We start from the raw sequence: 14075 nt of genomic DNA on the forward strand, positions 1-14075 counted from the left end.
TCTGGTCTTAAAAGAAAGCTAGTGTTGAGGTGAGCCCCTTTATTATTACTTTTTGCACAAAGAAAATGTATGCAATCTTAGAACTTCACAACTACACAAAACCGAAAAAAATAACACCCGAAAGTTAAATATTTGTTGCTTGCTGAAAAAAAATAAGTTTTGCTTAGTTCCTCTTAGAACACAGACCGGGAGATCGCACTGTTCGAGGTAACAAAACTGAGCACTGAAGAATGTCCCTGTTTTTTAATCGGAGCTGATGTGTTGAATGTTTTTAACACTCACAGTTGATGATCAGGCTGAGTTTGCAATCTCAGGAGCTGACAGGGGTTTTATATGGACAAACTTATATTCCCACAGGGTGTCTTGATCTATTGCACTGGACTGATGGACACACTGATCTGGGTCGGGTTTCCCGATAACGATTGATCTTAAGGGCTTAAGAGCGTTTTCTACAGTAATTTTACGATCGTTCGTTATTGTTTCACGTGCGTTTCCGGCAATTCGTACATATTTTACGAGGTGGCTAATTCGTACGAATTCGTACGACCACACTCGCACAAATTCACACGATTTTTGCCTAATCGTACGTATTTTACGAGTTTTGCCACATTCGTATGAAATTTTGTACGAGATCTGACCTAGCACCAAACCTCGCACCTAATCCTTACCCTTGCACTGGGGTCTTGGCAAATCGTATTAAAGTCGTACTATGAGAGCTACTTAGGAGTCGCAGCCACCTCGTAAAATACTTACGACCTTCCCAACAAATACACTCATTGCCTTCCCCAACAACTCACGTAAACCAATCGCACGTAGCTGTGCTTTAAGAGCTACTTAGGAGTCGCGAGTCGTATATCTCGGTTGCCAAGTGCTGAAAAGGTAGCACCTTATAGAATTAACTCTTAAACTAGTACACAGACCAATCCCCCCTAGTTTAGTGACGTTAACCAATGCTGCGTTCCAGACCGACAACCTGGGATTCATAATAACGATAATACAATAGGTTATTCTATTCTATTCTATTCTATTCTAAGCTATGGCGTTATTCTATTCATTCTACATAATAATATATTACGATACTTTACTATTTATTATATAGTTATGTTAGGTAAGAAAATGCTGGCAGTGGCCTACTGCACTGTAAAAATCGCTTTGGATTAAAACGCGTTGCTAAATGCATAAATTTATTTAAATGTATTTATTTTATATACATTAGACGCAGAGAGCGAGAGGCCTGAAGAGAGAGAGGAGAGAGAGAGAAGCGGACGTATTTCGGGGTCTATTACAGTGGTTGTCGTGTACTTCAGCAAGTATGACATAATTTTTTCTTCCCCCTTTCTGCAGTCTTTGCAGCCATTTCACTAACATTACTTCACTTCTTTTTTGTCTTTTTGTGGTTGTTGGTTCAGGGGTCATTTAATTTAAATTGGTATTTCTATTTTTTCTGCCTGTTTTAACTATTTCATTTATAATTGATTAAAAAAAGAAGAAAGGAAGAAAGAAGAAAGAAAACGAGTCGATAAAGTGTACAAGGGTACAGCACAAGTCCAAAATCCTTGAGATTATAATCACAGATTGCACCTCGAATAAAGTGAAAGTCGTAATCCTGCCGATTGGTCATGCAGCGGGACCGATATAATCTGTCGTCTTATGATTGCGCGTTAGGGCTTTCCGATTACCCACGAGCGGGAGTAGATCTACGTAGACTTTCAATGCTACATTATCTTACAGTACAGCACTGGCTTTTGGGAAACAAGAAAGTGCCTCTTAAGATCAGCTACGACGTTTGTGCGTTTTTACGCAACTTCGAAGCTTTGAGAAATCAGTCACTGAAATCAGACGAGAAGATGATGCTGTTGTTAGGAGTCGAGGGTACTTAATCTTCATACCCACTGACGAAGTGATGTCGAAGTTCGCCTTAGAGAGATGGAGTCAAGATGGGGGTCCCTCGATATAAGATTCGTTCTGGTAACCAGTCAGCCTAGGACACTATATCCTTTTCTGATCTCTGTGAGTTGTGTGTCACCCATTGTAAAATACTGTGTGAATTCCACTGAGAGAAGCACAGAGGAGAGAGGTTGATGGAAACAAGAACCCCCTGATTCTGAAATGATTCTTGAATTATTAGTAAATAATGAATTGATTAGTACATGGTATACAGCATTAATGCTTATTTCCCGTTATTGATTCTTTATGTAGCATAACCTCATTAGCAATTCTCAATTTACAAAAACCACGTGAACCACAATTGTTTGGTGTTCGTCTTTTGTTTTCTGAAAATATATGTGAAGTGATATTTTCTCATATCAGAATTTGCACCTGATAGCAGGTATAAGACTCCATTACACCCCAGTGGCGTTAGCACCAAAATACTGCAGCTTTTACAACTCCCTCCTAAAATTTATCAAATTGTAGCACTCTTTCGAGCATTGTGTCAAACTTCATTACCTTTAAAAAGTACCTAAACCCGGTGTAAATGTTCTTTATGAAACATGCAGTAAACAATGGCTGACCAAACTTGTATATGGTGGTTCTTAATTTACTGTAAAACGACAACTTGCCTTTTGAATAGAGTATTTGTTTTACAGTCTGATTGATAATGGTCTTGATCCTTCTCAAACAGTCCACTTGAACTTTGGACATGTTTAGTGAGCATTCCACGTACAAAAAAAAAAAACCAGCTTACTTTTTGATTCCTAAACCTAGACCAGGCTTCCAGACAGATTTAATGAGCCAAAAAACATTATATGCGGTTGTTTCATAATAGATTATTTTCCGGGATCAATGTCTTTGATTCCTAAACCTAGACCAGGCTTCCAGACAGATTTAATGAGCCAATATTTGCATAACCAGTGTGGGCTTTGGAGGGCACTAATAATAATAATTATTATTAAATAATGACATTTCTGGAGGACTGACTAGACATTTGTTTACTTCAGTGGATCCAATTAACTGAATCAACTTATGTGTCAATCCCAGATAAACCCCATTTACCCACCAAAAATTAAATATACACCAGACTTAGCAGAAACATAACTAAATCTAGGCCTAATGTTATATGTTCCATTGAGTCAGTTATATTTTATTATTTCTTCAACTGCAAATCTGGTTAATTACTACTGGACTTGTGTTATTATCGAGCGCTAGGTGGCGCAGTGAGCTCGCTACATTTTATAACAGTCGTTTGAATAGTTCAGATGATTTAAGCAGCAGCTCCAGACAGATCAGAGCTCGATCATGGTTTCTCGTGGTTTTTACTGGACACTGTGGATGTTGTCGTGTTTTGGTAAGCCTTTTTTAGAAATCCAAAAACATTGTTTAGGGTGTTTTTGGTGTGGTATAGTTTCTGTACAAAATAACTAGTTAGGTGAGCCTATTTTAATTAATTATTTGCAAAAAAATGTATGTCAACTAGAACTTCAACTACAAAACGAAAAAAATAACCACAGAAAGTTAAATATTTGTTGCTGAAAAAAAATAAGTATTCCTCTTTCTCTCTTTCTTTCTTTCTTTCTTTAACATAGGACAATATTTAGGTGAAGTTCTGCAGTTTTCTCAGCCGGCTAATGGAGCAGTAGGAGGAAGTGTGGTGTTCGCCCCTGATAACCCGCCCTCCACATCAATTTTTACAATTCAATGGCATTTTGAAACAACTGTTATATTGACAGCACTGTCTGATTCAACTGCAATATTCCCAGCATACAGAGACAGAGTCAGTTTTGACATAAACACTCTCGCTCTGGAGCTCCGGAACCTGAGACTGGATGATTCTGGAACATACAGACTGACTGTAATACCTAGTGCTGGAGATCTACTTACAGGAGAAACTTCACTACAAGTGTTCGGTGAGTGTGTTGCTAAAAATTGGTTTAGTATTGACCACATACTATACAGGCCTAATAGGTGATATAAAAATAATAAAAACTTTATAGCATATAATCATGGATGTGTGAAAAAAGACATTATAATAGATATAATAAATAAATTTCAAATTCCTGTTAGTGTAGGATATCACTTTTTTATTTTATAAATAAAAAATATTATTATAAATAAAATAAATAAACTATGAAAATCCATGAAAATATTACATCTTAGAACGGAAAATTTAAATGGAGACTGAAATAAATATATAATTGTTATTGTGTTAATTGTAAAAAATGTATTTCATTGTTGATGCACATACACTCACCTAAAGGATTATGAGGAACACCATACTAATATTGTGTTTGACCCCCTTTCGCCTTCAGAACTGCCTTAATACTATGTGGCATTGATTCAACAAGGTGCTGAAAGCATTCTTTAGAAATGTTGGCCCATATTGATAGGATAGCATCTTGCAGTTGATGAAGATTTGTGGGATGCACATCCAGGGCACGAAGCTCCCGTTCCACCACATCCCAAAGATGCTCTATTGGGTTGAGATCTGGTGACTGTGGGGGCCATTTTAGTACAGTGAACTCATTGTCATGTTCAAGAAAACCAAATTAAAATGATTCGAGCTTTGTGACATGGTGCATTATCCTGCTGGAAGTAGCCATCAGAGGATGGGTACATGATGGTCATAAAGGGATGGACATGGTCAGAAACAATGCTCAGGTAGGCCGTGGCATTTAAACGATGCCCAATTGGCAATACGGTGCCTAAAGTGTGCCAAGAAAACATCCCCCACACCATTACACCACCACCACCACCAGCCTGCACAGTGGTAACAAGGCATGATGGATCCATGTTCTCATTCTTTTTACGCCAAATTCTGACTCTACCATCTGAATGTCTCAGCAGAAATCGAGACTCATCAGACCAGGCAACATTTTTCCAGGTCTTCAACTGACCAATTTTGGTTAGCTCATGCAAATTTTAGCCTCTTTTTCCTATTTGTAGTGGAGATGAGTGGTACCCGGTGGGGTCTTCTGCTGTTGTAGCCCATCCGCCTCAAGGTTGGGTGTGTTGTGGCTTCACAAATGCTTTGCTGCACACCTCGGTTGTAACGAGTGGTTATTTCAGTCAAAAGTTGTTCTTCTATAAGCTGGAATCAGTCGGCCCATTCTCCTCTGACTTCTAGCATCAACAAGGCATTTTCGTCCACAGGACTGCCACATACTGGATGTTTTTCCATTTTCACACCATTCTTTGTAAACCCTAGAAACGGTTGTGCGTGAAAATCCCAGTAACTGAGCAGATTGTGAAATACTCAGACCGGACCGTCTGGCACCAAAAACCATGCCACACTCAAAATTGCTTAAATCACCTTTCTTTCCCATTCTGACATTCAGTTTGGAGTTCAGGAGATTGTCTTGACCAGGACCACACCCCTAAATGCATTGAAGCAACTGCTATGTGATTGGTTGATTAGATAATTGCATTAATGAGAAATTGAACAGGTGTTCCTAATAATCCTTTACGTGAGTGTACATGATTATGGATTATGTTGCCCCCTGGGCCCCTAATTGTCTCTGGTCCCAGTGGGCAAGTCCACAATACATTCCTGACACACATACCTCAAGTGGGATTTTAAAATCTTACTTAACTATTTTTTCATTTTCACAAGCAGAAGCTCAAGATCCTTTTTTTTTCTTCTTCTTCCCTTTCTTCTCATAACTGGGAATTGGGTCCTAACTAAATTCAGTGCTCACTAAATGTGAAAGACTCATTTTGTTCTTTGTCTCTCACTTAGAGACAAAGAGCTTCTGTCACGAAAACAAATTCCTTGTATGTGTAAACATACCTGGCAATAAAGCTCATTCTGATTCTGATTCTTACACAGAAAATATAACTAATGTCAGGCTTATTGGTCCAGAAGAATCATTAATAGAGGGAGAAACATCTGCTTACATCACCTCTGAGGGAACTGGCAGCATCACTTCTGTGCAGTGGATGAAAGATAACAGTCCTCTGTCTCCTAGCAACAGCATCATCTTCTCATCTGATTACAGATCAGTGTCCATCAGTCCAGTGCAGAGATCAGACAGTGGAGAATATAAGTGTACATATAGAAACCCTGTCAGCTCTGAGACGGCAAAACTCAGCCTGATCATCACCTGTGAGTGTTAAACATTCAAACATCAGACCTGATGAAAAACAGACATTCTTCAGTGCTCAGTTTGTTCCTCTAACAGTGAATCTCTTGTCTGTGTTCTAGATGGACCAGAAGATGTTTATATTAAGGGTGAGGATGTGGTGAATTTAGGGGTCCACATGTCACTCTCTTGTTCTGCAAATTCTGAACCTTCTGCCTCATTCAGCTGGAAGTTTAATGGAGCAGACACTGGTGTGACCACAGACACATTCACCATAGATCAGACTGACTTCACACACAGTGGAGATTATGAATGCACAGCCAGGAATAGTGTCACAAAGAGAAGTGTCTCACAAAAACACACTTTACTAGTTAAAGGTAAGTACTAAAACTAACTTGAAATGAGTTAAGTTTTGATAGCTAGTGCTTTAACTTACATCTACAACTCTATTTTCAAAATATACAATAAATAAATAAATACATAAATAAATCTCTACTGTTTTATACACCTCTATTGTAGCTTCTGCTCTTATTTTGTTTTAGAAATATTGTTTCTTTAATTGTCTGTTAATGTTCTTGTATGTTTACCATAGACACTGAAACACTGAAATCTGCATATTCCTGCACATTGCACTTTTCACACATATTTTGTGATATTTCTGTGCTTTATTTACATATCTACAGATCTGGTAATAACATATTTATGTGCAGGTCCACATGGGATCAGAGCACACAGAGTCAGTAGAAAGTAGATTTAACACCCTGTCAATGTAAATGTATTCAATATTTTGGCTTAATTATGCTGTCAGTTACACTTAGCTCCGTTTAAAACACTTGGACCATTATTTAATACATTCTGCAGATTTTCTTCTGGAATCATTTGAAAAAACTGAGACAGGCATCCACAGATTTCAACTGGTCCTGCTGGTCGCAGGAATGTTCACTTTACATTAAGGTTCACTTTCACAGGTTATTAACATCTAAAATTCATGAATCCCTACAATAAGTTTCCCAACTAATATATAAAACTAATCCGTTTTTATACATTGCTGTGGAGAGACATCATGAACATTTGCAGAGTATCATGGGTAAGATACAGAGTAGCTTATGGTAAACAACATAGTTAAAAGAATGACATGAGTCATGAAATATAAATGAGAAAACCACAAATAAAACACCCTTCTTCAATCTCGCTATAATAATCTGTTTCTGGTGCATCATGAAACAAATCAGGAATCTGGTTTTGAGTGAAACAAGTATGAAAAAATATATTTATTAAGCATTTATAACACGCAAGTTAAAAAATGGCCCACTGTTTGGCAGGTATTGCAAATCAGCCTTTTTATTCATGAAGTTACAACTGTTTATCAACAATTTATAATGCATTTGTAAATGAGTTATTAGTCATTTATAAACACCTTTATAAACCCTTTACAAAGGGAACCTTAATGTAAAGTGTTACCAAAATGAGAACAAAAAACAACCTTTTTTTCCTTTCTTCTTATAACTGGGAATTGGGTACTAACTAAATCCAGTGCTCACTAAATGTGAAAGACTCATTATGTTCTTTGTCTCTCACACAGAAATTATAACCTTCTGCCTCATTCAGCCGGAAGTTTAATGGAACAGACACTGATGTGACCACAGACACATTCACATACGATTGTCATGTCATGATCTTTCAGTGAAGCACGGTTCTGTGATCAGCAGTAAATCTCCATCCAAAGGCCAGAGGGCGCTCTCACGCTGACACTCCAAATACTCCTCGCAGAAGAAACCCAGGAAATCCCTATAGCGGTTGCTCAATAAACAGAAGATTTAACCGCTTTCATTAATTCAAAGTGACTAATAAACACACGACTACGACAATATATGATTTATCTGAGTTTGTCTTATTATAACTTTTATTATAATAAAGTATATAATAATGCAATGCTAATCGACATAGCCTTTATCACTGCTTAGAATACTATGAAATTTGTTGCATACCTTATTCTGTGTAAGAAGCCACATCATCTTACAGAAGGATTTATTTTATGAGTTTGGAGTAAAAACATGTTATTAAATGTGGTATTTTCACTTGCTTTCAGATGGAGCAACATTTACTACACAGAGCTGTAGTTCACTGACAAAGCTACGCAAACAGCATTCATAATCACAGAACGATTTCTTTCTCGATTTCATTATCCCACAATTATATCGTCATTATATCGTCTGCTATTATGAACGCGATTTTGCGTAGCTTGTAAGATATATTGCAAATATATAAAATGTTATTTCAAAAATACAATTTATTATATAAAACTCTTTCTAAATATACAAAGAGAGAAAGTCTGTCATGCTCAAAAATAATATATATATCAAATATATCTTCAAAATCCTTAATATAAGCTAAACAGAAATGCATGCATGTGCACTGATCACACCTTTTTCTTCCTCTTTTTTTTTCTGAGAAATATGTGAAAGCATATTTCTTATATAATTTCCTTCCTCCCTATAACTCTGTTACAACTGTTACAAAACTGCAACTTTTACAACCTCCCTACAATTTATCAAATTGTAGCACTCCTCAGCATTTCTAAATTCATTACCTTTAACAAAACTTAAATGCCCTGTGTAAATGTTCTTTATGAAACATGCAGTAAACATGGATGAACAACTTTGATATGGTGGTTCTTAATTACTGTAAAACAAACTGCCTTTGATAGAGTATTGTTTTACAGCCTGATTGATAATTGTCTTGAGTCATTATAAAACAGTCCACTTGAACTGTGGATATGTTTGGTAGCCACAAAAAAAAAAAAAAAAAATTAACAGCCTACTTTATGTTGTTTCACAGCTTACTTTTGAGATGAAATTGGGGCCACCAAAAAAACAAAACAAAAATGAAAACACTTCAGTTGTTTAATAATAGGCTATTTTCTGGGATCAAAGTCTTTGATTCCTAAACCTAGACCAGGCTTCCAGGCTGTGAAAGCTAAGAGCTGCAGACCTAAATGCACAGGACAGATTGTCTACTGCTGCCACCTGTTGTTTATGAAGTGAGAAATAACATTGCATTTGTCAAAAATAGATTCCACTTGCTGTAGCCTACTGTATACTACTGTATACCAACACAGGTTAATAAAGCCAGGCAAAGACTGTACCATCTGCGACAGCTGAGGAAATTCAGGGTTTCCCCAGCAATCCTGAAAACTTTCTATTCAGGGGCCATAGAAAGTGTATTGACTCAGTGTATCTCAGTGTGGTATGGGAACAGCTCCAGTCAGGACTGCAAAGCCCTGCAGAGAGTTGTGCGATTAGCTGAGCGCATCTCAGGGTCTGCTTTCCCCTCTCTACCTCAAACGCTGCAAAAGCAGAGCTGTTAAAATCATTAAGGACTCTTACCTCCCTGGTAAATTTCTTTTCATTTTACTGCCATCTGGTAAGCGCTTTCGTAGCCTCTTAAACTTGAACTCAGTCTCTTAACTTCTACATGACTTCACTTAATTAGCAGTAAGATACTTAATATACTGACATTGTCACTAGCACACAGCATTTTCTATAATTTTTTATTTTGATTTTTTTACTACCTCTATTGCTGCTATGTAAATACCCTGTACAACCTGTTTGCACATTCTTCTCTTGTACATTCCTGCTCATCTTAATATTTATTAAGTCTACAGTATACTGTCCTGCACATTTTATTTTATAAGCATTTTATTTTATTCTTATTTTTTTTTTTTTTCTTTTTTTTTTTTTTCTTTTTCCATACCATATTTATATACAGGTCCTTCTCAAAAAATTAGCATATTGTGAAAAAGTTCATTATTTTCCATAATGTAATGATAAAAGTTCAACTTTCATATATTTTAGATTCATTGCACACCAACTGATATATTTCAGGTCTTTTATTGTTTTAATACTGATGATTTTGGCATACAGCTCATGAAAACCCAAAATTCCTATCTCAAAAAATTTGCATACTTCATCCGACCAATAACAGAAAAGAAAAGTGTTTTTAATACAAAAAAAGTCAACCTTCAAATAATTATGTTCAGTTATGCACTCAATACTTGGTCGGGAATCCTTTTGCAGAAATGACTGCTTCAGTGCGGCGTGGCATGGAGGCAATCAGCCTGTGGCACTGCTGAGGATGGTTATGGAGGCCCAGGATGCTTCGATAGCGGCCTTAAGCTCATCCAGAGTGTTGGGTCTTGCGTCTCTCAACTTTCTCTTCACAATATCCCACAGATTCTCTATGGGGTTCAGGTCAGGAGAGTTGCCAGGCCAATTGAGCACAGTAATACCATGGTTAGTAAACCATTTACCAGTGGTTTTTGGCACTGTGAGCAGATGCCAGGTCGTGCTGAAAAACGAAATCTTCATCTCCATAAAGCTTTTCAGCAGATGGAAGCATGAAGTGCTCCAAAATCTCCTGATAGCTAGCTGCATTGACCCTGCCCTTGATAAAACACAGTGGACCAACACCAGCAGCTCACATGGCACCCCAGACCATCACTGACTGTGGGTACTTGACACTGGACTTCAGGCATTTTGGCATTTCCTTCTCCCCAGTCTTCCTCCAGACTCTGGCACCTTGATTTCCGAATGACATGCAAAATTTGCTTTCATCCGAAAAAAGTACTTTGGACCACTGAGCAACAGTCCAGTGCTGCTTCTCTGTAGCCCAGGTCAGGCGCTTCTGCCGCTGTTTCTGGAATCGGTCCTTCTCCACAATCTTCCTCAGGGTCCGGTCACCTCTTCTCGTTGTGCAGCGTTTTTTGCCACACTTTTTCCTTCCCACAGACTTCCCACTGAGGTGCCTTGATACAGCACTCTGGGAACAGCCTATTCGTTCAGAAATTTCTTTCTGTGTCTTACCCTCTCGCTTGAGGGTGTCAATGATGGCCTTCTGGACAGCAGTCAGGTCGGCAGTCCTTACCCATGATTGCGGTTTTGAGTAATGAACCAGGCTGGGAGTTTTTAAAAGCCTCAGGAATCTTTTGCAGGTGTTTAGAGTTAATTAGTTGATTCAGATGATTAGGTTAATAGCTCGTTTAGAGAACCTTTTCATGATATGCTAATTTTTTGAGAAAGGAATTTTGGGTTTTAATGAGCTGTATGCCAAAATCATCAGTATTAAAACAATAAAAGACCTGAAATATTTCAGTTGGTGTGCAATGAATCTAAAATATATGAAATTTAATTTTTACCATTACATTATGGAAAATAATGAACTTTTTCACAATATTCTAATTTTTTGAGAAGGACCTGTAGAATTTTCTGGTGTTTGCATTCTATAATAATTGCACTGTCCATGGAGCAGACCTGACTTACACACCTGAGTTACACTGCTTGTCATATGCTCTCCATATAACCAGGTATATGACAAATAAAAATCTTGAATCTTGAAACAACTGTATACTGTATGCAATTGTCTGTTAAAGTTGACCTAATTTTACCCTGTTGGACAGTGCCGAATTTCAGACAGATTCGATTTAATGTGCCAATAGTTGCATAACCAGTGTGGGCTTTGGAGGACATTATTAAATAATGACATTTCTGGAGGACTCACTAGACATTTGTTTACTTCACTGGATCCAATGAACTGAATCAGTTTATGTGTCAATCCCAGTATTAAAACCGTTTTTTTTTTTTTTCTTCACAGATTACAGCTACACCAGATTATTGATACTGATTTTTCTTTTCAGAATCACTCATTTTGAAAAAAATAAGAGACTTTATTGAACTTAATAAAGGAAGCGAATCCTTTAAGTAAGGAATAGTACCCTAAAAAAGGATTATTTTGCCATGAACAGTACACATTATCGTGGCTTACAAAGAACATTCTCAGAACTTTGGATAATGTTCTTGCAAGGTTCTCGCAAAGTTATAAACCAGAGATTCTCTAATCTGGCCCTCAAGGTGCACTTTCCTGATCAAACGATCCTGCCTGAAACTTTCTAGCAATCCTGAGAGCGATTTCCCCCCAAACCAGTTCAGCAAGTACCGTCATGTTTGGAAAATATAAAACAATATTCTCTTAACGTTCGCATAAATAAACAAAAAACAACAACAAACATTTGAAAACAAATTTAAAACTGAACGTTTTGAGTGTTCAGAGAACTTCTAGAAATACCTTTTTCATAACTTAATGGGAACGTTAGCAAAACATTGTTAGAAAAGAGGCATGTTGTTGTTAACCCAGCTACTCAGCAAATACATTGGCATGAAAATTTATTTGAATAGACCTGTTTTTAATTTACCTGTATATGTTCTTAAAGCTTCCGCTAAGAAAAATGGTCCATTATGAAAATTAATAGGATAATCGACATAAAAAACAAACACTGCACCAATATACAGTATATCTACTGAACAAAAACAGTAGCCTACTCTGATTTTCACTACAAGAAGTTATACTCAAGCTGGCGCCAGTAAACAAGAGAGTGCGCCTGTGAAGCGACAGACGTGAACGCAGGTAGCCTGATGGGCATCAGCATTCCAGAAAACCAAATAGCACAATACTCTCACCCATCCGTTTGCATTGTTGCTTGTGTGTGCATTACAGAACCAACCTTTTAACCTCTACACAGAGAGCATTACATCTGAAACGCCATTGCGTGCCTCTCTTCTGAGGTACAGATAAAGAAAACCACCAGATGCCTTTGTCTCTAGAGAATTCTTGCGATATAAATGCAAACATAAGTAGACAAACATTTCCAGACAATATTGTGCATTGTAGCATAAAAAGGTGAGGCTGGTCCTCCCAAGCCAGGGTGCAGCCGCCACGCTATTTTTCTGAATCTGTGAATGGGTTTATCTTTCAAAACAGGCCTAGAAGACCCAATTTACTCACCCTCATGTCACTGCAAACCTCTATCACTTAAGTTTTGTTGTTGTTGTTTTTATGTTCCACAAGAAGGAAAGTCATATAGACTTGGAATGGCATAATGGTGAATACATGATGACAGAATTTTCATTTTAATGTGAACTATACCTTTGATGACTAGTGAAATTAAAGAAAAAAACCTGACCCTGCAGCGATGCATTTACAGTGACAGTGAAAAGCCTAATCGATGTTTATTATCGAGCAAATATGTCAGTCACTGATATCAAAAGTTTAATAGCTTATTCATGACTGAATGTCTGATCTTCATTTTAACAGGGGTTTAGCTGAAAAGAGTAGGCCTACATAAGAGAAAACACAAGAACATCAAAGAGTGCATATTACAGAACATCAGATCTGTTTGCTCATGGTGTGTAGCAGGAGAGGCAGCAGACAAATAGAAACTTTTGAACAATAGCACTGTGACAGAAATGTTCCCTGTTTTTTTTTTTTTTTTTTTTTTTGCCACTGTGCACCTTATATATATTAATTATTTACTTCCTCAGCTTGTAGAGTTGTAGAGTTAGGTGTCATCTTATCCTGTCTTAATATATTTTATGAACAAATATATGTAGTATATCACCCTGGGGATATTTTTACATATAAATACATGACTATTTGATTTAGTTGTCTACTGTTAACATTTCCAAATTTATGATTAGGAGGATCACACTAATAGGGTAGCATTGTCAACGAAAGTCACTGGTTTGAGTCCTGACTGAGCCAGAAGACATTCTGTGTGTAGTTGCCAATGTGGGTTTGCTCCCCCACTTTCAAAGACGAGCAGGTTAGGTGAACTGAAGACTGTAAATTGCCCAGACTCAGTGTGTGTGTGTGTGTGTGTGTGTGTGTGTGTGTGTGTGTGTGTGTGTGTGTGTGTGTGTATGTGCGTCATCTGTGATGGAGTGGCCATCTGTCCGGGGTTTCCCTGTCTATGGCCCGAGATATAGGATCCAGCTTTCCTGCCACCCCTCATAGAGCAAGGGAATCGAAGGATTGATATCTTACACCAGTACTTGTCTGCTTTTCCAGTTTATTTGTGTTTATGTCTGATTGTTATTAGTCCCTGATCAATAAGTGACTAAATTTCATTTATAAAACGTTTTATTATTATTAATGGGTCAAGTATATGGAAATGTTTCTTTGGGTGCAGCTCTGAACATGGAAGTCACAAGAGAGCTATCACATTTA

General features: G+C 37.4%; 1 protein-coding gene across 1 annotated transcript; it reads left to right on the plus strand.

Moving 5' to 3' along the window:
- The first annotated feature begins 3191 nt into the window (after positions 1 to 3191).
- Positions 3192 to 7895, plus strand: LOC122139952 (carcinoembryonic antigen-related cell adhesion molecule 20-like). Its single transcript, XM_042740586.1, has 5 exons — positions 3192 to 3286; positions 3525 to 3845; positions 5765 to 6040; positions 6140 to 6394; positions 7600 to 7895. Exons 1-5 carry the CDS (start codon positions 3238 to 3240, stop codon positions 7635 to 7637), a joined length of 939 nt encoding a protein of 312 aa, XP_042596520.1. The 5' UTR covers positions 3192 to 3237; the 3' UTR covers positions 7638 to 7895.
- Positions 7896 to 14075: the final 6180 nt, after the last annotated feature.

Source organism: Cyprinus carpio, chromosome B16, assembly GCF_018340385.1.
Source record: "Cyprinus carpio isolate SPL01 chromosome B16, ASM1834038v1, whole genome shotgun sequence".
Classification (NCBI taxonomy): domain Eukaryota; kingdom Metazoa; phylum Chordata; class Actinopteri; order Cypriniformes; family Cyprinidae; genus Cyprinus; species Cyprinus carpio.

What these genes read in the sequence shown, in the direction of transcription:
- LOC122139952 (XM_042740586.1), top strand. Translation starts at nt 3,238, where the DNA reads ATGGTTTCTCGTGGTTTTTACTGGACACTGTGGATGTTGTCGTGTTTT. An exon ending in AACTTCACTACAAGTGTTCG is followed by an intron (nt 3,846 to 5,764) that starts GTGAGTGTGTTG and finishes ATTCTTACACAG; the next exon opens with AAAATATAACTAATGTCAGG. An exon ending in ACACACTTTACTAGTTAAAG is followed by an intron (nt 6,395 to 7,599) that starts GTAAGTACTAAA and finishes TCTCTCACACAG; the next exon opens with AAATTATAACCTTCTGCCTC.